The sequence below is a fragment of the Ochotona curzoniae genome, unplaced genomic scaffold (genome assembly GCF_017591425.1).
Source record: "Ochotona curzoniae isolate NIBS_2020 unplaced genomic scaffold, NIBS_Ocur_1.0 scaffold_4701, whole genome shotgun sequence".
NCBI classification, from domain to species: Eukaryota; Metazoa; Chordata; class Mammalia; order Lagomorpha; family Ochotonidae; genus Ochotona; species Ochotona curzoniae.
In genome coordinates this window covers 57891388-57915341 of record NW_024467122.1, presented here as the reverse complement: position 1 = coordinate 57915341, position 23954 = coordinate 57891388, and the positions used below count along the sequence as shown (strand labels likewise).

Sequence of the window (23954 nt, the reverse complement as noted above, 5' to 3'; positions counted from 1 at the left end):
AGAGAGAGAGAGAGAGAGAGAGAGAGAAAGCTTTCATAGGCTCCAGTTCTCCAGTTGCTTTGATTGGCCCTGTCCAGCACGCCCTGGTTTAAAATTTCCACCCAGGAATCAAACTTGGCAGTCTCTTGAGGAGCCCCCAGGGCTGTTCTGAGAGCTGTTTAAAACAGGACAGATAGCAGGGCCCTGGATCCTAGTCACTGTGCACTCACTGTGTGCACTGCGCCTGAATGTTACAGCAAGGGTGTTCAAGGGGCAGGGGACCAAGAGGAGGTCTTGGTGGAGTTAGTGATGACTCCCTAGGTGAGATGGCCGCAGTTAGTCAACTGCAAGTGACGAAGTCAGGCAATAGGCCTTGGCTTTCGAGGCAGCCCAAGACGAAAACCGGAGCTGGTTGTGCAAAGACCAGGGAACCCCAAACAGAGGAGTAGTGTGAAGCCACCCAACCGGTCCCCCAAACCTCTATTCCTCCAGGCACAACGTGGAGAGGACTGCACACTGCTGAGGTGAACCTGGGGGAGCTGTGCGTGTGTTTGAAGATGCTGATGTGGTCTGTGACTTCGAGGTCACTGGGGGTAACCAAGAGGGGAGAGGAAAGTAACCCAGGCTTGGGTAGACACTGCAGGTCTGAATCAGCCGGCCCCTGCAGGGGATCAGTAAAGGAGAACCAGCAAAGTCTCAGCTTTGTGCTGTCACCAGGCTATGGAAGACCGGCGCATGTTTCCACCGGAGGCCTAGGACCCCTGAGGGGCGTCTCGCCGAGCGCCCGCACCCGCGCGGCGCACGGCCTTCCCCGGGCGGGCAGGGTGGAGCCTCGGCCTTGGGACCCGGCGGCCGCGGGAGCTCGGGTCGCTCTTCCCCCTGGCAGGTGCGCGTGCTGGCAAAGGCAGGAAGAGGAGGGAGGCGCCCGCCATGCGGGGCCCGCTGCTCCCCGCCTCGGCCTCCCGCCCGCCGCCCCCGCGGCACGGCCAGCCGCAGCCCCTGTGAGGAGGAAGAGGCGGCAGCGACGGCGGTGAACGAGGCGCCGCCCCCTCGGCGAGCTCGGCGACCTGGCGGCCCCGGCAGGACCCATGGCGGATCCCACGGCCGCATCATCCCTGCGGGAAGGCGGCTCCCGCGCGCCACGGGCCTCGGCGCCCTCGCCGCCGCCACCGCCGCGTTCGCACTCGGGCTCCGAGTCGGAGGAGGCCGAGCTATCGCTGAGCCTGGCCCGCACCAAGACCCGCTCGTACGGCAGCACGGCCAGCGTGCGGGCGCCGCTGGGCGCCGGCGTCCTCGAGCGCCTCGTGGAACACCGGGTTCGCGCCGGTGACACGCTGCAGGGCATCGCGCTCAAGTACGGAGTCACGGTGAGCAGAGCGCGAGGGCGGCTCCGGGGCTGGGGCGGCCCCCGGGGTGTCCGGGCAGCTGTCCGGCTGTGGCTGCACGGGCCCCAAGCGCTGGCTCGCTGCGCCCGGGTCCTCCCGCAGCCAGAGGGCTGGGCCGCCAGGGCTCGCTTCCCAGGTAGCGCTGCATCGAGTTTCCCAGGCCCTGCCACAGCTCAGACTTGCATATGTGACAGGGAGGGAGGCCGAAGAGCATGAGGCAACCCCCGGTATTCTCACCCTCGCCTACCTGGTTTGCTGTCCCTACCATAGCATCGTGGATTTACTCAGAGCCAAAGGGCGGCTAATTTTGTTCTAAAGAGAAGCAAGCTATGTGACAAGTCAGGAAGGGCACCGCTGCCCCCCTAGTCGATGGTCTGGTGCCATCGATTCCACGTCTTCATTTAGAAGTGAAATTACACCCGTGAATGTGACACCTGTCGCTAAGCAGCAGCCAGGAACTGTGTTCCAGGTGAGCTGGAAGGCCGTGTTTATTACAAATTGATAAGTGTCTGGGTCTTGGGGCTATTTTCTTTCACCTCTGGGAAGGCATGGAAACCCAGAGGAATGCAATTGTTTCCTTAAAAATGACTTATAATTAACTCTGAGCTGTGGGATGGCCTTCTTAAAGCTGGGGCTGTGGATCAATTATTAGGGTTCTTTCCCGAAGCACCTTAGTCTGCAATGGGAAGAAAGATGGTCTTATCTACATCTTGCTCTTAAAGTGAAACTCCTGCTGGCGCTTTACCCTGGGATGGAGAGGAGAGCAGATGCAAGCTGTTTTGCATACTGAGCAGGTCCACATTTACCCCTCTCTGGCTCTTTGGTCATGTAAGCATTTTGAGAGCAAGGGCCTCACAGCTGCCAGGCCCCTTCCCCTTTGAATGACTGTGTGATCCTTAGTTCTCCCTGTGCGCCAGGGTGGGGTGAGGAGTGGAGGGGAGCAGGCTTGGGCTGGAGCTCAGGAGAGCAGAGACTGGGAACTATCCCCAGCTCCCCTCTGCTGAATGCTGCCGAGTGCCGGGTGCTGCCGTGGTCCCTTTCCGCTTCATCTTCTCTGATGTGACTTTCACAGTTATCCTGGGAGTTGGGTGTCATGAGTCTCCTTGGGACAGATGAGAGAGGTCAGAACACTTCCCAAGAATGATGAGTATTCATTGGGACCAGCATGAATCAGCACAGCAGTAAAATGTTTGCATTTCTCTAGATGTTACTTACAATAGCCTTTTTTGAGGTTAGTCTTCTCAAGAGCCCTTTCAGCATCCTAGCTACTGCAAAAGGAAGGCTTTTTGCTACGTGGCTCCTATGCACCTGACATCCTGGCTGAGGAGTCTGTGGTATCCAGGGGAGTGTTCCTGCTCCAGGGCTCTTGCCATAGCAGTCTGTCTGTATGTGGCTCATTGCCCACTGCATGTCTGATATCTGGCCTGTTCCTCATAACATTATCATCGTTTTCCTTTAAGTGCCAGTCAGTGTGTTCAGGAGTTTTTTTACGACTTTTGATTTAAAGATGTCCACTTGAGCCTGATGAGGTAGCCTAGTGCCTTGGGTCCTCATCGTGCATACACTGGGATCCTAAATGGGCACCAGTTCATGTCCTGGCTGTTCCACTTCCTATCCAGCTCCCTGCTTGTGGCCTGGGAAGGCAGTTGAGGATGGCCCAAAGTCTTGGAACCTTGCACACGCATGGGAGACCTGGAGAAAGCTCCTGGTTCCTGGCTTCAGATCGGCTCAGCTCCGGCCGTTGCAGCCGCTTGGGGAGTGGTCCAGTGGATGGAAGATTTTCCTCTCTGTCTCTCCTTTGCTCTGTAAATCTGACTTTCCAATAAAAACAAGTGAATCTTAAAAAAAAAAAAAAGATGTCTACTCAAGTATGATAAATGGGGCATCAGAGTCTGTAATGACCAGGGTCTCTCACTGTTGGTTTCACAAAGAGGATCATTCTTGGCTGTGGAAAGTTGCCCTGTGCCTTGGAGCATCTCTGACTTCTGCTGCTTCCAGACATTGCCAGGAGTGCCTCAACGGCAAACTCGCCGCTGGCCAGGAACCACTGGGTTACTGCATACATGTGTCATTGCTTGGGGTCCTGGACTGGAGTGGATGGAATTGTTGGACACTCCTCCACCAGTTACACACAGCGGGGGAAGTGAGACTACTGGAGCAATGAAGTGATATTGATGTTTTAGCTAGTATCGGTAGGTACAAGTTGGTTTTACTCATTGTAAATGAGATTTTAGGTAGACATAAAAAAGGCAGGAAAGTGTTTTTTTTTTCCATGACTGAACAAAGAAGTTGAGCAAGTTAAGATTTTTATATTCACAGCCGAGATCACTTACAACACCTTTTGGAATGATCTTTTAAAAAAAGATTTATTTATTTTTATTTGAAAGGCAGATTTTCAGAGAGGGAGAGAAGGAGAGAGAGAGATGGAGACTATTTCTCATCATCTGGTTTATTTCCCATATGGCTGCAATAGCTTGAGCTGGGTGCAAAGCCAGATGCCTGAAGCTTCCTCTAGGTCCCCTACATGGGTGCATGGGCCCAAACATTGGACCATCCTCTATTGCTTTCCTAAGCACATTAGCAGGGAAGATTGGGAGCGGAGCAGCTGGGATTCAAATTGGTGCCCATATGGGATGCTGGCACTGTAAACAGAGGCTTAACCTATGCCACAGAGCAGGGCACAACATCTTTAAATAGATTTGATGAGATGTTGGAAGGGCATAGAGACCCAAGGCAGTGCATCTGAAAATTAAGTCCATGCCAGTGAGCAGTTGGCCTTATCCTTTTGTACTGGCATGAAGAGCACAGCTCTGCAGTCAGCTTGGAGGAGGGACCCTTCTGCTGATGGCCATCCCTTAGCCACACAGCTGGGAGATCAGGCGGGACTCAGGCCCCACGTTGCGAGCCTGGGAATTGCTGGTAGTACTCGAGGTTTTTGCACCCTCTAACAAGGGTTGGAGATAGAGAACCAATGGCCAGGCAGGGTTACCAAGAGCATGGGTTGGAAACCAGCACCACTCAGGGGCTGGCATCAATATGCATCTTGGGTTGTGGAAATATATGGGTATTTCTCAAACTTGCGTTCACAAGAGAGGAAGGATGTGGGGCAGACTCTGGATGAGCGAAGATCCCAGCTGGCTTTGTGCTCATGGGAACAAAGTACCCAGAAAAGGAGTACTGGGATCTCTGTTGAACAAGCATGGTCACTTGGCTCGCTCCCAGAACCTTGTTCCACATACATGGGAGCTCATGTGCGCGTGTGTGTGTGTGTGTGTGTGTGTGTGTGATGTGTTGGTATAATGCTTGCTTGTTTGCTTGGTGTAATGATTGCTTGCTGTCAATCATTGGTGAAGAAGGACCCTGCAGTTTCATTTTTTCCTAGGGCCCCAGGCAAATGATAAAGGGTTAGTCATGGCTGTGTCTGCTGCCTCAGCCTCCCCCCACCCCCGTCCCTTGCCTTCAGGTCTTTGCTCTCGTGTCTCCTCTGAGGCCTTTTCTGAGTTGGTATGTCACATCGCACCCTGTCACCTTCCCCAGCACTCTTCCCCAGCTGTCTCAGTCATTCCTGCAGTTTTTCTGTTTTCTGGCTCTGCCTTTCAGGTGCTGTATTAGTGAGTCAGTAAGAATCTGTGCCCTTGGGGGATTGTATTTTAGTGGAGACAGCCAGTCAACAAATATATCAAATATTGATAAAGGGAATAAAAAAAGAAATTAAGCCAGGAAGGACTATAGGGAGGAAGGGGGAGGGTTGACTATAGTTACAAAAGGTGCGACCAGGCCAGGCTTCCCTGAGAAGGAGTGGGCGAGCACTGTGCAGACACCCTGGATGGAACATCACAGGTGGCAGATCGGCCAGTGCTGCAGAGGCCCAGAGTGGAAGCGTTAGCAAGGCCTTGCAGGGGGAGTGCAGCTGGTGCTTAGCATATGGTGGGAGTATGGTAAGACAGGATCATTTAGGGCTTTGAAGGTTGTTGTAAGAACTTGGGCTTCCCCCCAACCCCCCAATTTGGAACACACTGGAGGGTGTACATGATCTGACTCATGCATTAGAAAGGTTCACTCCTGGGAGGGGTGTTTGGCCTAGTGATGACCAGCCCTGTGTCCCACATCAGAATGCCTGAGTTTAATTCCCAGCTCTGGCCCCTGGCCTCAGCCCCCATACTAATGCAGACCTCTGGGAAGCAACAAAGACAGCTCAAGTAAGTGGGTTCTTGCCACGCAGGTGGGACACCTAGATTGAGGATCTGGCTCCTGCATCTGGTCCTGACCTCATCCTGGCGATTGTAGGGGGAATGAATCAGATGAGAACTTTCTCTCTCTCTCTCTCTCTCTCTTCTCAAGAATATATAATATAAAACAAGAGTCTGTCTGCTGCTTTAGGAGTAGGCTGTAGGAGGGCAGGGAAAACAGCCTAGCCTTCTGCAGTAATACAGGTGAGAAGGGAGAGCTGCTTGGACCAGTGGAGGAGAGCGAAGGAAGTGAGGAGGAGCGGCTGGGTCCTGGGTGGTATCCAGGTAGGCTGTTCGTATTGTTTGTTTCAGGATCTCTCTGCCCCTTGAGTTGGGCCGTGGGATACAGGAAGTTCCTTTATAGGAAAGAAAAATGTGGAGGTTCAGGAACTTGAGCAGGCTGACATGTGGTTGGCCTTCCTTCTTCTGCCAGTCACTTAGAACATAGCTTTATGACCCTTCCCCACATGAAAAACAAGAGTTGATGTTCAATATTTGTGTACCTGCTTTGATTGAGACCTGGTTTGTTTGAGATGCTGGGGCTGCAGCTAGCCTGGACTGTCCTCTTGTTGTTGAGTGTTTAGAAGCCAGGGAGCTTTATCTTCCATACCTGACCTGGTGTCTGGTGGGTCCTTCACCAACGTGTGGGTCAAATTCATAAGAAAGTGTGACTGATTTGAAACCATATGCCTCGGAATTAAGCATACCCTGGCAGATGGGGCCCAGGGAAGGGCTGAGAGAGGAGGTACAGCCTACTAAAGACTTGATCTTCAAGAAGGGCCTCGTGTTGCTCTTGCTGGAGCTGGGTGTTGCTTTTTCCTCCTCCACCAGTAATGGGGTCCTCACTGAGCACATGCAAATTTAGCTCCCCTCCCCGCCCAGAGTGCAAGGCATTTGAGGAAGTGAGTCTGGGAAACTGAAACTATTTTAGCTGGGTTGAGAAATTATTAAACAAATATGGTTCAGACCTCAGACATAAACCTGTTTGGGCTGGAATTTCCCTGATGAGTTTCCCTGGGTGTGTTTATTATGCCCTTTGAGACTTGGAGGCCCTGTCCTTAACCCTGAACTCCAGATTTGGCTGCTGCTTTTTCAGGACCCTGGCTCCTCCCAGTTGGAGTCAATCCTCTGCAGGAAATGGACCTGGCTTGTTTGCATTGTTTGGCAACCCTTGAAAAACCTACAGGAGAACAGTGTGGAAACTGAAAGTGGGAAGGAGACAGTATGCCTGGCCCTTTTTTTTTTTTTTTTTGCATAAACTTTTTCCTCTGTTGTTGCTAACGTTCCCCTTAACAGGCCTTACCTCCCTTAGAAGAGGGGTGAGATGATTGTCTTGTTAGTCACGTTGTAGTGAAGCTTGTTGACCTTGCTGATCCAAAGCTGGGAAACTGTGTAAATAGTGACACTGGTGGTGAAAACAGTTGTTTGAGAAGCGGAAAGGGAGACACACCGTATGCACATGCGTGTTTCCCCCGTCCCCCGCCACCGACACACAGCACTCTCCCATCCTCTCGTACAGTCTGCCCATAATGGCCAGCACTGGCCTAGGGCAAAGCCAGGAGCTGAGAACACAATCCAGGTATCCCACATGGGTAGCAGAACCCCCAATCACCTAAGCCATCATTTGTTGCTTCCCAGGATTCCAATTGGCAGGAAGCTGGAATCAGAAGTTCAGAATTGGGAGTCAGACCCAGGCACTGCACAGTGGGATGCAAGCATCTTAACTGGGAGGCTGAATGTCCATCCCGATTGGTGTGTATGTGTGTTTTAAGATTTATTCATTTATTAAATATTTATTTATTTATATTTGAAAGACAGTTTACAGAGAGAGGAGAGATAGAGAAGTTCTTCCATCCACTGTTTTATTCTCCAAATGGCTGCAACGGCTGAAGCTGAGCTGATCTGAAGCCAGGAACCAGGAGCTTCTGGATCTCCTACATGGATGCAAGATCCCAAGGACCTGGGCCATCCTCTGTTGCTTTCCCAGGCCGTAAACAGGGAGCTGAATGGGAAGTGGAACATCTGGGATGTGAACCTTATGGATGCTGTCACCACAGGGCAGAGGATTAGTGTGCTGTGCCATTGCAGTGATCCCTTTATTTTTACTTGGAAGTAAGAATTACGCAATAAGAGAGGTAACAGAGATCTCCCATCTGCAATTGGCTGCAGTGGCCAGAGCTGGGCCAAACTGAAGCAGCCAGGACCTCCATCCATTCTGGCCTCCCACAAGGGTTTTGGGACCCCTGCACTTGGGCCCTCATCCTGTGCTTTCCTAGGCACATTAGCAAGCAACTGGATCCAAAGTGGAGCAGCTGGGATTGGAGGCTGGATCCTGCAGGCAGGAACTCATAGATCCCTTCTCGCACCCATTGCAGGACCCCTGGTGGGTTTTCCTGTGCTTCCAACCAGGGTTTCTACAATGCCCTCCTTGGGTTCTGTTGATTTGCCTGAACAGCTCCCAGAATTCAAAGACACACTTGTTTCCCAGTTGATCAAAAAGGATGTTGCAAGGAGTACAGGTGAAAAGAGGCATAAGACAAGGAGGTCTAGGGACAGGGCGTGGAGCTGGCATACCCTCTGCAGACTGGCTGCCCTTCAGGAACCTGCACATATGCAGCCAGCCAGAAGCTCCCAGCTGGTTCCTTTGGGTTTCACTGCAGCCTTCGTTGCACGAGGGAGACCAAAGCAGGAGCAAGCCCACAGATGAGGACTGAAAGCTATTAGGCTGAGGCAATCCAGCAAAGCCTGTCTGTTCAGATTCTTCCTGGTCCCTCCTACATCAGCAGTGGGGCCCTTTGAATTGATCTTCAGATCTGCTGTCAGGTCAGATCTTCTTTAGGACCAGCTCCAAGACAGGGGAAAAAAAAAAAAAGAAAAGGTTATATACCTTGCCTTAGGGAAGAACAATTCTGTAATCTCTGGCTTGTGTTGGTGGAGCAAGTTGCGAGCTGGGAGTCAAGGGACAAAACCCAAATATAATTGCCCTATAATATCACACATAGATTCTCATGTAATTTTTGAAGATAGTTTTATTGAGGGATAATTTCATGCCTCCAAACCATCCATCTGAAGTGTACAATTCAGTGACATTTAGGAAATTTCCAGAGTTGTACAGCCATCACCATGATTTCAGAACAGCTCCGACATCCCAACACCCGAGATCCTGGCATCACCCATGCCCATTCCACTCCTTCACCATCCCCTTCACCAGCCCACAACAACCAGTAGTCCATTCTCACATCTAGAAGCTTGCCTTTTAAAAACGATGTATTTATTTGGAGAAAGTTGGGAGGGGGAGCTTTCATTCCCTGATTTTCCTTAAATGGCCACATTGGCCAGCGCTGGGACAGGCTGACCTCAGGAGCCAGGTTATTCCAGGCCTCCCGGGTGGGTGACAGGGCCCCATGGCCATCCTCTGCTGCTGTGTCCAGCAAGGTGTTGAGTTGGAAGTGGAGCAACTGGGACGTGAACTGGTGCCCATACGGGATGCCAGCGTCTCAGGTAGTGGCTACACCACGGATACCGGCCCCAAATTTGCCTTTTTTGAACTATTTCTGTAAATGGAATCTCATGTACTGTTCTGAGACACTTTTTTTTTTTCCATCAGCTCATGGCAGTGGAAGGTCTCGCTGCCACCAACACATACAGCATAACAGGAAATAGAGGTAGGGGTGAATCTTGAGAGAATCATTTAACATTTAAGTCTGTTTTCTGTAAAATGATAATCAAATGCAAATTTTACATATATATACAAGGATCTTTTGGAAGACACACAGTGCTGTATAAATATCAGTTATTGTATATCCTGAAAGGTTTTTGGAATGGATCTTTTTTTTTTTTGCTTGTTTGTTTGTTTGTTTTGTTTTTAATGAAGAGAGAGCCAGGAAAATGAACTTTGGTCTCTGATTTCCACTGTTAGTTAGGTAAACTGACGCTATGGGCTCAGTGTTTTTTTGGACAGAGTTCCTGGCCACAGCTACCAGCAGGAAGTGAAGGTGCCCTGTAGAGGAAGTTTTGTGATTTCCCTCCAAAGTAAATTCATTTTGATAAGCTGTTTTAAAGATACTGATGACTGTTTCTCTCTTTTCTTATTTATTTGAAAGGCAGAATTAGAGAGAGAGAGAGAGAGAGATAGTGAGACCAAGAGAGACAGATGTTCCATTCACTGGTTCACTCCCAAAGTGTTTCGAAGCAGCAGGGCAGGGCCAGGTAAAAGCCAGGAGTCAGGCATTCCATCTGGGTCTCACATGTGGGTGGCAGGAACGCAAGCTCTTGCGCCATCTTCTGCTGCTTTCTGCTTTCCCAGACATTCGCAGGGACCTGGATCAGAAGAAGAGCAGTTGGGACTCCATGCAGTGCTCCCATGCAGGTGGTAACAAACCAGCTGTGCCATAGCGCTGGTCCCTGTTGATGACTCTCGCCCACCTAGTTTCACTGTGATTCAACCTGTGGCTATCTGATTAGTTCTTTCCTTATTCTGTAACCTGTGCCTTAGTGGCCAGAGAGTGCATGTGTGTGTCACGGAACCATGCTGGGACATCCTGCTGAAGAGAAACAGAAGAACAGTGGGGCAGTGCCATTGCCCCAGGAAAGGTCCCACTCTGGTTAGCATTGATGGGGCGTCAGGAAACGGCGTCGAGGCGAGGTCGGGTGGGAGAGCTGTGGTGTCTCCAGGCTCCTCCTGGGAGTGCAGCATGCCTTGGCTTAGTTTTGTGTGAGGTGGCATTCCCAGGACAGGAGACTCCTCTGGGCTCAGGTGCGAGCTCAAGGCCTTCCTGGTGGGTCACCCCCACTTGCTCGACACTTCTGCTGCAGCCATCTTCCTGACCGGACTTACTGCTGCCACTGCGGCCTCTGTCTTGGCAGCCCCCCTTCTCGCCGCTTCTTCCCTCCCTGCTACTTGTCCCTCCCCCATCTTGCACCTCTGACTCTTGGTGTGGCTGTTTTCACACCTTAATTTTACTCAGCCTTTGCTTTTCACGAAGACCAAAGTTAAGATCAAATTCATTCTTTTGTTAACTTCTTGAAAAATTTATTTGGGAGGCGGAGTGGGGAGAAAAGCCAACAGCTGAGTAAGAGGGTTCTCGTTTGCTGGTTGACACCGTGCTTGCTCTCAATAGCTGGCCCTTCCCCTGGGGCCCTCACGTGATGCTCGGGCCGTGTACTTGAGCCATCATCAGCTGCCTCCTAGGTCAGTTACGGCAGGGATTCAAAAACTGGAGCCACAGTTTGCTGCTTCCCAGGCATATTAGCAAGATGCTGGACTGAAAGCAGAGTAGCTGGGGTTCGTACCAGAATTCCAATAATGTTCATAGGTGTCCCAAATGGCAGAGCAAAGGTTTGCTAATAACAGATTGTCAAAAGTTTTTTTTTTTTTTTTTTTAAAGAAACACTACTTTAAAATATAATGAAATTGGGACCTGGTGCAGTAGCCTAGTGGGTAAAATCCTTCACTTGCATGCACTGAGATCCCATACAGGCACCCATTCATGTCCTGGCAGCCCCGCTTCCCATCCAGTTCCCTGCTTGTGGCTTGGAAAAGCAGTTGAAGATGGCCCAAAGCCTTGGGACCCTGCACCCATGTGGGAGACCCAGAAGAGTCTCCTGGTTCCTGGCTTCAGGTCAGCTCGTCTCTGGCTTGGAGAGTGGATCAGCAGATAGAAGATCTTTCTCTCTGTCTCTCCTCTTCCCTGTGTATCTGACTTTCCAATAAAAATAAAAATAAATGAATCTCTAAATGTGTGTGTGTGTGTGCGTAATGAATTTGGACTGGGCATTTGGCCTAGTGATTAGAATTCTGGTTAATACACTCACATTCCACACTGGAGTAGCTGGTTTGACTCCCAGCTCCAGCTCCCAGTTAATGTAGGCTACTGCTAGGCTACTGCACCAGACCCAGAAGTGAATATATTTTTTAAAAAAAGAATATTACTACTTTTTTCTTCTCATTTGCTAAGTACATATTAGAATATGTCTTTATTAATGACTTTCTTGCTCTTAACTAAATTTAGTAATAATGGTTGCTAATATTTTAGAGTGCTTACTCTATGCAGGTATTATTTTAAATATAGGAATTGATCTCTGTTTAATCCTTGGACACTCATGTTCTATGGGATTAATGATTACAATATACCATGCAGATAAGAAAGCAGATGTGGGGCCTAACAGCACATGCCAAGATGCCATATAGGTGCTGGTTCTAATCCCAGGAACCCCATTTCCCATCCAGCTGTTTGTGGCCTGGGAAGGTAGTCGAGGACAGCCCAAAGCCTTAGGACCCTGTACACACATGGAAAACCCAGAGGAAGCACGTGGCTCCTCAGCTGTGGCCATTGCGGCCGCTTGGGGAGTGAATCATTGGATGGAAGATCTCTCTTTGTCTCTCCTCCTCTCTGTGTATCTGCCTTTGCAATCTAAATAAATAAAAGGAAAGAAAAAGAAAGAAAGCGGAGAAGGGCGAGGGAGTGTGGCCTCAGAGCCGGTGGTTCTAATGACTACCAGCCGTGACATGCATCTGTTTTCACCTTCAGACTTAAGTCCGCCCTGGCCCCAGACTGACTCCCCGCTCAGTGCTTATGATGTCTGCTTTCCCCCATGTTGGCGACACTGGCGTCCTCTGGGTCATCTTAGAGTGTGGACTGTAAGGGTCGGCATACTCCTTCATACGTATGTGTATCAGCATACAGGCAGCAGTGCTGGCTGCTGATACCAAGATGGGGAGGGCGCAGCGGTGCAGGGAGCTCATGGCCCAGTTAAAGAAGTAATTCAATACACTGATCAATTATGTAGCAGCGTATCCAGGAGCCAGGGGGCCCTGCCTTTCCCCGCCTGCAGCCTTCTACTGCACCCAGTCTCTGATGCGGTCCCCTTGTCTCATGCTCTCCTCTGTCACAGGCCCTAGCCTGGCCTGCATGGCCTGTCTTGCTCTGCACGGTGCGTGGATCAGTGAGGGTCCTGGTGGCACACAGATAGCATGCTCCTAGAGTATGACCCAACGGAGTTTGCTGAAGGCACGCCAGTAGAGTGCGGGCAAAGCTGGGGGAACCTGGAAGGCCTGGGGAAGCATTCGGAGAGAACCAACAGCGGGGAGAAATTACCCCCCACTTTCCGGCCTGCAGGCCCAGGGAAGGGTGGACAGCACAGGAGCTTCAGAAGTGAGGCGTCCTGGTGGTTCCTGGGCAGAGGGTAGTGCAGCCCCCAGAGGCTGGGTGGGGTCCATGCTGGTGCCCTCCTTTGGGATTCCAAGAACGGGAAGTCTTGGATCATGCACTTCTTCCTTGTTAAAAATTAATTAATGTAGGAGAGGGTATCCTGGTGTAGCAAGCTAAGCCATCACTTGCAGTGCTGGCATCCCATATGGGCCTTGGTTAGAGTTCCTGCTGTTTCGCTTCCAGCCCAGCTTGCTGCTAATGGCCTCAGAAAGCAATGGAAGAGGACTGAAGTGTCTGGGCCTGTGCTACCCACATGGGAGATCCCAGATGAAGCTCCTAGCATCAGTGTGGCCTAACTCCTGCCATTACAGTCAACTGGGAAGTGAACCAATAGATGGAAGATGTCTCTCTCCCCTTCTCTATTTCTCCCTTTTTTTTTTTTTTGTGCCACTCTGAATTTCAAATATATAAATGAGAATTTTTTTTTAAAAAAGCATTTATTTATTTGAAAGAAGTATATATAGAGAGGAGAGACAGCGATCTGGCATTTTCAGGTTCACTGTTTAAATGGCCGTAACAGCTCAGGCTGGGCGAGGGCAAAGCCAGGAGCCATGAAGTCCATCTAGGTCTCCCTCGTGGTTTCAGGGGTCCGAGCACTTGGGCCATCTTCAGCTGCTTCTTCTGGGTGCGTTAGCAGGAAGCTGGCTCAGAAGTGAAGCAGCTGACTTGAACCAACGTTCAAGATGCTTGTGTTACAAGTGGTGATTAGTCCAGCCCCAGGTCATATACTTCTTCAAAGGCCCGCTTCCCAGGGTTGAGAATGGACTCAAGAAGAGTAGAGGAGAGATTGGGAGGAAAGTGTAAGTTTAAGAGAATAACCCATGGAGGATAGCTCCCTGCGATTTGCGGTTACTTGCACAGTTTGTCTTGTGTTCCTGTTCCCTTGACTTGCATTAGTTCATGCACCAATCCTAGAGTGACAGGAAGCTGAAACTGGCCTCTGGGGAAAACGAACCAGAGCAAAACTGGGCAGTGAAGGGCTGCTGGAGCTAGAGGTCGGGGATGCTTTGGCTTCAGGCGGTGGTTCAGCCTCCCCCAGATGGGCTTGTTGTCTGCTTCCACCAGGTGGCAGGATGGCTGCCTGCTGCCCCGCTGGAAAAATGTAGCCTCCTTTCCCCCTTGCAGCCTTTGCTTGTCTACAAAGTTCTGAGGTAGGACCCAGATCGGCCGCCTGTGATGTTCCAAGGGGCAGGGATGAGGCCCGAGGAGGGCTCAGGGACTCTGGAATCCTGTGTTTTGAGAGACACCATGAGCTGGATGGTGGGCAGCAAGAGGCAAGGAGGACAAACCTGAGCTTGCCAGGGGCAGTGTCAAGCCGTTTAACTCTCCTATGTCTACATGTAAACTAGACCAGGGATCCTCGGGATTTATGTATCTTAATTTTGTCTCTAAAATGCACCTGCCTATGTTCACACTCTCTCCCTCTCTTGTCCTGGCCTGCTTTCCTTAAATTGGAAAGTAGAACACAAAGAGCCACCCCATCTGTCTCTAGGAACACGGTGTCTTTTTTTTTTTTTTTTTAATATATGCTTTATTATTTGAAATGTAGAGCAACAGAGATAGGGAAAGAGAAAGAAAGAAAGTGAGAGAAATCTTTCATTTACTGATTCATTCTCCAGATGGCCTCAACAGTCATGCTTGAGCTAGGTTGAAGCCAGGACCAGCAACTGCATTGTGGGTGAGCAACTTCTTGTGGGTGGCAGGAGCCCAGTGGCTCTGCTGCCTCCCGAGGTATGTCAGCAAGAAGGTGGATTGAAAGCAGGACAGCCAGGACTGGAATCTGTTAATGAATGCTGGTGTCATAAGTGGTAGCTTAGCTTGCTATATCACAGTGCCAGCCCCTAATGTGGTGTCTATTTTTTTTATTTTTGATATTTATTTATTGGAAAGGCAGAGTTACAGTAAGAGACAGAGGAATAAAGAGAAGAAGATTTTTGCCATTCACAGATTCATTTTTAGGTCAGACTGAAGCCAGGAGCCTGTAACTCCATGTTGGTCTGCCACATGAATGCAGGGCCCCAAGTACTTGAACCATCTTCCACGGTGCTCTCAGGCACATTAACAGCGAGCTGATTGGAGGTGGAACAGCCAGGATTTGAACCAACACCCATGTGGATGGGATGCCAATCTCACGGTTGGCCACTGAACTTGCTATACCCCATGTTTCTTTACTTTTTTTCCCCTAAGGTTTATTTATTGTTATAAGAAAGGCAGCTGTATATAGAGAAGGAGATACAGAGAGAAAGATCTTCCATCTGTTGATATTCATTTTCCGCAAGGCAGCAATGGCCAGAACTGAGCTAGTCCAAAGCCAGGAGCCAAGAGCTTCCTCCAGGTCTTCTACACAGGTGCAGGATCTCAAGGCTTTGGGCCGTCCTGGACTGCTTTCCCAGGCCACAAGCAGGGAGCAGGATGGGAAGTGGACCATCCAGAACATGAGTCAATGCCTAAATAGGATGCTACATTGGGAAATGACAGATTAGCCAACTGAACCAACGTGCCAGCCTCACTTTCTTCTCTTCCATCCCTCTTCTTCCTCCCTCCCTCCCTCCCTCCCTCCCTCTTCCTTCCTTCCTTCCTTCCTTCCTTCCTTCCTTCCTTCCTTCCTTCCTTCCTTCCTTCCTTCCTTCCTTCCTTCCTTCCGTCCTTCTTATCTAATTTATTTATTTGAAAGGCAGAATTACAGAGAGAGAAAGGGAAAGAGAAAGGTCTTGTATCACTCCCCAAACGACAATTAGAGCCAGGGCTGGGCCAGGAGTCAAGGCCAGGATCAACATCCAGGTCTCCCACATGGGTAGTTAGGCCTAAGGACGTGGGCTGTCTTCTGCTGCTTTCCCAGTCACATTATCAGGGAGCTGTATTGGAAGTGGAGGAGCTGGGACTCGAACCAGTGCTCATATGGGATGTTGTCATCATAGGTGACTGCTTAACCAGCTATGCCACAATGTAGGTCTTGGGGGGTCCTAACCAGCAAGCCCCCATGACCACCAGAGACAATCTGGTTGATCAAGTCTGTTTATTGTAAAGCAAACACAATCTTACATAGCCCAAGAAAACAGGAAGGCAGAAGGGTGTCTCCCAACAGTCTTCCCACCTGAAAACAGCACTGTAATTGGCTAGAAGGCAGCTCTGTTTCTCTGAACCTTCCAATCATGCTGTAGGTCACACACATCACATATGTCTGGCAGGTCAAGTTTACTGTATGTGGCTGTGGATCAGCTGTAGGTCACATACACCAGGCAGGTAATGTGGGATCACACCGACTTCTCAGAGTTGCTTATCAGGAAAGTTCCAGCACAGCTTGTCCAAGTACAGAGAAGGAAACTTGGGCATAGTCCACTGCTCTCATCTATATGGCCAATGATCAGGTCAGGTTGAGGTCTTTGTGTGGCAAGACCATTGAGCAGGGGCTCCCCTGGTGACATGTGTGCCATGCCTTATAGGCATGGCAGGCAGAGATCCAGGGCAGTCTCCCACATGTAGGGCCTTGTATCTTTTAGTTATTATTTTTTTTTAAAGATTGATCTATGTCTGTTTGTCTGTCTATCTATCTATCTATCTATCTAAAATACTACTGTGTCACATCTCAGATGCTCACAGTCAGGGCTGGACCAGGCAAGCCAGAAGCCAGGAATGTAAGCCATCATTTCCTTCCTCTCAGCATATTAGCAGGAAGCCAAATAGGTCATGGAATAACTGGGACTCAAACCAGACCTTCCAGTATGGGATGTAGTTAATTCAAACAGCAGCTTAACCTACTGGAGCATGGCACTAGCTCTGTAGTATCTTAACAACAAAACAAAACAAACTTTAAAGGTACTGCTTGTGCCCTTGGAGCATGCCCCACATTGGGGATCCTGGGGTGGGTAGGAGACTGGATAGGGCTTCTCCCCTTATCTCCCCTCTTACCCCAGATACAGAACAGAAAACATTTTTTAAAATGTGAAAACAATGGTCTTATCCACTATCCCGTAGCCTTTGACCCTTAGTGCCATAATCAACTATGTAAAGGTTATCAAAATAAAATAATAATTTGAAATGTAAAAAAAATAAGGTACTGCTTTTGTGGATCCAGGTGCTAAAGGAAAACAGGAGGAACTGCATCCATTTCGTTGATTTGTTTTTGGAGACTCTTTGAAGTGGAAATACAGTTTTGACCCAGAATCAATTTGGCATTAAAGGCTCCCCATAATTTGCTTTCATTACTTATGCACTTTAATCTGAACCTTGTGGGGATGATAGAGTGAGCCAGAAATTCCTGTTGGAACATCGCTGGAGCTGTAGGCACTTGTTTAAATCAGTTATCTCTGATGCACTTTGAATTTCTCATTGCAAAATGGAAAGGAGTCAGTACCATCTGCTACCAGCCACTTCACGATCAGTCTCTCTCCATATCCTCTTCTCTCTCTTTCCTTCTTCCTATATAGTGTCTATATAGCATTTGTAGACTATATGCTCTCCATATAGCTCCTGTGTATCTCTAAGCTCAACTGGATTTTTTCCCATGAAGGGCAGATGATACCTGTTTTAGCTTCTAAGTGACAAGCTCATGATTATACAGGTGCTGTTGATGCCCTTGAGATTTGAACCAGGTCTGTGAGGTCCAGAAGTCTATGTATTTAAGTCACTGCACAAAACTATCTCTGTTAGATACTTCACAGGCAGAAGCAGTCAGAATGAGATGCCAAGGTGGCTATAACACGCCAAGTGTAGTACGGGTCCCCAGGCTAGGAGAGCGGGGAAGTCTGCAGACGCTTTTATACACAGCGTGCTAAGCTGGGAGTTGGATTTTCTGTAACATGCTTAGAGCTTGCGTAGAGTGAATCCTGTCTGCTCTTAGCAGTGTGCGGACTTAACATGTCACTCAGTGCTCTGGAAGCTCCAATTCCACACTTGTGACAAGGTGCTGGCCATCTCTAGATTGCAGAACTGTTGTGAAGGTTTGCTGAGAATGTATGTCCACCCTGCTCCTGTGCTGTATCTCAGCATTTTTACCAACCTCCCCAGCTGTAAGTCCATGGAATATAATATTCAAGAACTTTTGTTTCTTTCATCTTCCTGTACTCCATGGTGTGGAAAAAATGAGACTGCATGAAAAGTCTCCCCCCCCCCGCCTCCTTTCCTTACCCGTCCAGTGTGTACCCATCCTTCAGGGCCCCCTCTGTAATTAAAGGAACCAGAATCAGAATATACTGCTTGATGGGGGTTTCTTCACAGCCTTTCCCCCACTCCTACACCATTCTTCCCAATCCTGGTTGTCATTCTGTCTCCACCCAGGGAGGGTTATGCTCACAAAGCACAATTCTAGATGTCTATGCCACAATTCTAAGATTCCCCCCAAAGAGAACAGGTAATAGATATTTTAAAACAAAATGTGATCTAGTAAGTATGTACTAAAGATTTTATGGTGGTTTTTACCTTAGGAGACTCAAGGTTGCTGATGTTAAAAGCTGACTTGTAGTGGAAATAATATAGTGTGTGTGTTGCACTGGGCATCTAGTGGGAGGGAACATTTCCTGACTTGCCTTCAGGTGCATAGAGGGATGAACCTGGAGATGGCCGAACCCCAGGGAGAACCTCGAGGCGCAAGGAAGCACAGTGCACGCCTTGCACGGGAATGCCTGCAGATCTGTGCTGTGAAATACAGCCTACGTCACACCTGCCACACGTAACTCCTTGTTTCCTCTTTTGTATTCTAGATGGAGCAGATAAAAAGAGCCAATAAACTGTTTACCAATGACTGTATATTTCTGAAGAAAACTTTGAACATCCCAATTATATCAGAGAAGCCTTTGGTGTTTAATGGCCTTAACTCCATTGATTCTCCAGAAAATGAAACTGTCGATAGCAGTTTTGCTCCAGAGGAGCTGCCAGTGGGGGCGGAGGAAGACTTCCCTCCTCCCAGTCCCCAAGAACCCGAAGTTCAACCTGGGGAGCCCGAAGACGTGACCGCCAGGGATTTCCTGCGGAGACTTGACCAGCAGATTAAGTTATCAACACAGGCAGCCAAGAAACTAAAAGAAGAGAGCAGGTAAAATTACCCTGGGACGAACAGCAGAGGCTGAAAGCTTTGTTCTTGGGATGTCTTCTGGTGGCTATATCTCTTCTTTTCAGCTTTAAAAACTGTGTTTTCATTCTAGAAAGCCAAGGAATCTAAACAGGTAACTATGTGCTACACAAAGTTTGACATGCAGCACTGCTTCTGTCTCTTTTTGAACTTTATTTTTATTCTATTTATTTGAAAGGCAGAGTGACAGAGTCCATCTTCTGGTTCCTTGGAGCATGCTCATTCTAAAGCCAGGAGCCTGGGACCCAGAGAAAGGGAGAGGCAGAAAGGTCTCCTTCTGCTGGTTTACTTCCCAGATGGCTGCAGTGACCAGAGCTGGGCCAGGTTGAAGCCAGGAGCTTCATCCAAGTCTCCCAGGGGAATGCAAGGACACAGGCACTTGGACCGTCTTCTGCTGCTTTTTTTTCAGGCAAGCTGGGCAGGAAAAGGAGTAGCCAGGACTCAAACCTGGTGCCCGCAACTTTGCTTTGCTGCTTGAATAACATCATAGTTCAGCTGGGGATCCCTTCTGCACACAGTAGACACGGAAGGAGCTTCTCCTTGCGTGTTCCTTTAAAATCTGTCTGGGATATCCCCTGCTACTTTTCCATTATTCACTGAAATTTCGTGTGAACTTATATCTTTGTTTTTTAGTTTGGCCCTGGAGCAAACTTCTTTTCTATTGAACTGGTTTCCTTCTTCCTTTTATGATTTCAAGAAGGCACAGCCTAATGTGTTTCCTTTTGCCCTAATGGGAAATTAACCATTAAAATCAATGCCCAGGGCTCGGCGTGGTGGCGCAAGTGGTTAAGGTCCTCGCCTTGCACGCCTGGGATCCCATATGGGCGCCGATTCTAATCCCGGCAGCCCTGCTTCCCTTCCAGCTCCCTGCCTGTGGCCCGGGAAAGCAGTCGAGGACGGCCCAAAGCTTTGGGACCCTGCACTCGCGTGGGAGACCCGGAAGAGGCTCCTGGCTTCGGACCGGCATAGTATCGACCGTTGCGCTCACTTGGGGAGTGAATCATCGGACGGAAGATCTTCCTCTCTGTCTCTCCTCTCTGTATATCTGCCTTTCCAATAAAAAACTAATAATAAAAAAAAATCTTTAAAATCAATGCCCAGGTTTGAAGAATATTTCTTTTTTAATGATTTATTTATTTTTGTTGGAAAGGCAAATTCATAGAGAGAAGGAGATACAGAGAGAAAGATTTTCCATCTGCTGGTTCACTCCCTAAATGGCTACAATAGCCAGAACTGAGCTGATCTGAAGCCAGGTGCCAGGAGTCAGGAGCTGCTTCTGGGTCTCCCATGTGCGTGCAGGATCCCAAGCCTTTAGACCATCCTTTGCTGCTTTTCCAGGCCATAAGCAGGGAGCTGGATGAAAAGTGAAGCAGCTGGCACACAAACTGGCGTTCATATGGGATCCCGGCGCTTGCAGGGGGCGGATCGGCTAGTTGAGCCATCACTCTGTGCCCCAGACGATATTTCTTAAGGTTAACATATTGTCTCCCTCTTCCTTCCATAGTCCTTTCTTTTTATTCCTGTTTTATTCATCTTATTGCCCTTTGTTATAGGCATCACAATTCCTCTTGAGAATGAGATATAACACAGCAAATTTAAACAAATATTAAATATTGTTTAGTATCAGCTTAATATATTAAGATATAATCTCAAGGAAAACCTTTGATCCACAGGCTAAATTGCTACTTGGGGTCCCACAGCCATTCTTGGGGTACCTGGCCAGGTCAGGGCTCCTGCACATCTGATCCAGCTTCATGCTCTAATGTGCACTGCACGTCAGGGCTAAGTGTTGGGGTCTCTGCCACGCCAATGGAGGCCTGGCCGGAGTTCCAGATTTCTCACTAGGCCTGGTGCAGCCCTGGATGTGCAGGCATTTCAGGAGTAGAAGATATATTTTTCAAATAAAAATAAAAATTGATAAATAAAACATCAAATATAATCTAAATAAAGATAAGTATGTAAACAAATATCATTTATTCCAAGTTACTGAGTTAGCAGTTAGATGGAGACATAGAGGTCTTAATAAATAGCTGTGTTTTTTAAAATATTTATTTATTTATTACTTGAAAGGTAGAGTTACAGAGAAAGAAGAGACAAAGAGAGAGAGATCTTCCACCCAGTGGTTCATTTCTCAAATGGCTGCTCTGGCCAGAGCTCGATTGGTTCAAAACTGGGAGCTAGGAATTTCGGAGTTGCCTACATAAGTGCAGGGAGCCAAGGGCTCGGGCATCTTCCACTGCTTTCCCAGGCACATGAGCAGGGAGCGTGATTGGAAGTGCGGTAGCCTGGTTTTGACTGGAGCCCTCGTGGGATGCCAGCATTTCAGTGGAGTATTAGCATGCGGTGCCACTGCGCTGGCTTCTAAATATTTTTATTTTACACAACTTTTTAAAAAAAAGATTTATTTTATTATTTTTTTATTGGAAAAACAGACAGACAGTGAAAAGGAGATACAAAGAGAAAGATCTTCTGTTTGCTGGCTCACTCCCCAAGTGGCCGCAACGGCCAGAGCTGAACTGATCTAAAGCCAGAAGCCGGGAGCTTCTTCTGGGTCTCCCACGCAGGTAAAGGGTCCCAAGGCTATGGCCCATACTCTCTTGCTTTCCCCAGCCACAAGTAAGGAACTGGATGGGAAGTGGAGCAGCTGGGATACGAATTGGTGATGGGTGCAAAGCAAGAATTTAACTACTAGGCTACCACATCAGACCCTTTACACAACTTTCCTCTATATTTTTTCTAAGATATTATTTGTTTTTATAAGAAAGGCAGTTGTACAGAGAGAAGGATATACAGAGAGAAAGATCTTCTGTCACTGATTCTCATTCCCCAATGGCCATGATGGCCAGAGCCGAGCTAGTTCGAAGCCAGGAGCCAGAAGCTTCCTCTGACTCTCCCACACAGGTGCAGGGTCCCAGGCTTTGAGCTGACCTCTAGTGCTTTCCCAGGCCACAAACAGGGAGCTGGATGGGAAGTGGGGCCGACAGGACATGAAGTAGTGCCCGTATGGAACCCCGGCACCTAGGACCTTAGTCACTAGCTTCCCACGCCAGGTCCCCTTTGTACAACTTTTGAGGCATACACAAAGCATGTGAGTTGATATATTCCTGTCTATATATTTTTAAAAGTTTATTTAGCACAGTGACAAAGAGAGACCTTCCATCTGGTAGCTCACTTCCCATATGCCCCAACCAGCTCGGGCTGAGGTGAGATGAAGCCAGGGGCCTGGAGTCAGCCCAGGCTTCACCTGTGGGTCGCAGAGATCCAGCTGAGCCAGCTCCTGCTGCCGTCCAGATTACGCAGCAGCAGGAAATGGCATGTGAAGTGCAGCTGAGACCAGATCCCAGGCACAGTGTGGGCTGTGGGCCTCTCAACTGGCACCTTACTAACTAGTGCCTACCCTGGGAGCGGGCATGCAGCTGTATTATATATGTGTGTGTTTCAGTGTTCAGAACACAGCTTTCAGCGCTGATTTACACTGTTTCTTTTTGTTCAGAGATGAAGACAGTCCCTATGCAAGTTCCCACTATCACAGCTAGGTGGCGAGGGCCAGCGCTGTCACCTGGATGAAGCGATGGTTGGACCACAGGGAACCCAACAGCTGAAGAGTCAGACTCGTCCGTTTGGATGCCCTTGGTCTGTGAAGTCGCTCCGCCTTCTGCAGTTACGCTCATGTAGTGCCCTCTGGCTTTCTACACGTTGACGTCTTCTTTATAGCATGATAGCAGTTGTACCCTCCAGCTCATCACTTCTGCAGGGGTGCTAGTTCTAGATGAGCTTTTGTAGATACCAGGTGATATAAAGCATCAAAGACTATGCATATATATGTGTGTCTGTGTATACACACACACACACACACACACACATATATATATACATATAGCAATGTTTATCTCATGAAATCCTAATTTTGTGAAAAACTTGGTGGCTGTTTTACGTGATGCTGAATCTGCTGCGTGTTTATAACTTAAGTGCTATATATGTATATTTCCATATGTATTAACATATTCTATACTAGTACAAAGAACCAAATTTTGTCTATTTTGTAAAAAAATAAACTACAAAATTCTGAATGAGAAAATAAACTATGTTTGTATATTTGAGTACTCATTTATTCCAACAAATGGGAAAATAAGAGAGATTTTAAAAAGATTTTATCTATTTGCCAGAAGGAGAGGGAGCGAGACACACAGATAGATTAGGGTTTGCCCCCAGCATGTCCTAAAGCTGGGGCTGCGCCAGGCCAAAGCCAAGAGCAAGGAATTCCATCCAAGGACCCAAGAGCTTGAGCCGTGAGCCGCTGCATCCCAGGTGAGGTGCCTTGAAGGGAGTTGGGTTGGAAGTGGTGTAGCTGGGAAGCAAATTAGCACTCCAGTGTAGGATGCAGTTGTCCCAAGCAGAGGCACAAACACCCTATGCCCTAATGCCTACCTCCAAATTATGCTTTTAAATTATGCTTTTGAAATAACTTCCCCCTCCTTTAATGTTTTTGGTATTTTGAGTGCAATCTTGAAAATAAAAAGCTTCAATAAAAGAAAATAATTACAGTTACTGGTAACCTTCTGGATTTCCCACGTGGGTGCAGGGGCCCGAGGCCTTGGGCCATCCTCCCTGCTTTTCCAGGCCATCACCAGGGAGGTGGATCAGAAGTGGAGCAGCCAAGACTCAAACTGGTTCCATATGGGATACTGGAAGCACAGGTGGAGAATTAGCCTGCCATTGCACCAGCCCCAATCTTTGCATTTTTGTTGACATATTTCAGACTTGGTGAAAGTATTTACTACAACTAAGAGGACAATTAAAACCATACCACAATCTGAAACTTTGCTGACATTTGGATTTCATTGCTATGTCATCTTATAGGACATTGTGTAGTCACTGAAATCATTTGAATCGATTTGGATTTATATTCACATAATTGTCTTACTGTAATGCTGTGTATAGGTTATTGTAGTAAACTTCAAGTATCATATCATTTACAGTAAAGTTTTTTTTTATATCCATTTCTATTGTACTAGCATGTTAAATACATCCTTAGGTTTTCACAAAAGCTTCCTGCACTTACTGTCCCAAATATCCACATGGA

General features: G+C 48.4%; 1 protein-coding gene and 1 long non-coding RNA gene across 2 annotated transcripts; both read left to right on the top strand.

Annotated features, from left to right (window-relative positions):
• Nucleotides 1-1052: 1052 nt before the first annotated feature.
• On the top strand, nucleotides 1053-22953 carry LYSMD2 (LysM domain containing 2). Its single transcript, XM_040969458.1, has 3 exons — nucleotides 1053-1346; nucleotides 18504-18835; nucleotides 22365-22953. The coding sequence occupies exons 1-3, from the start codon at nucleotides 1068-1070 to the stop codon at nucleotides 22405-22407; spliced, it is 654 nt and encodes a 217-aa protein (XP_040825392.1). The 5' UTR covers nucleotides 1053-1067; the 3' UTR covers nucleotides 22408-22953.
• LOC121149036 lies at nucleotides 5241-13283 on the top strand. Its single transcript, XR_005882610.1, has 3 exons — nucleotides 5241-5387; nucleotides 7658-7662; nucleotides 13273-13283. It is a non-coding gene; the product is annotated as an uncharacterized LOC121149036 (long non-coding RNA).
• Nucleotides 22954-23954: the final 1001 nt, after the last annotated feature.

Coding starts and splice junctions, on each gene's coding strand:
- LYSMD2 (XM_040969458.1), top strand. CDS start 1,068: ATGGCGGATCCCACGGCCGCATCATCCCTGCGGGAAGGCGGCTCCCGC. Junction 1,347..18,503: donor CGCTCAAGTACGGAGTCACG/GTGAGCAGAGCG, acceptor TTTGTATTCTAG/ATGGAGCAGATAAAAAGAGC. Junction 18,836..22,364: donor AAACTAAAAGAAGAGAGCAG/GTAAAATTACCC, acceptor CTTTTTGTTCAG/AGATGAAGACAGTCCCTATG.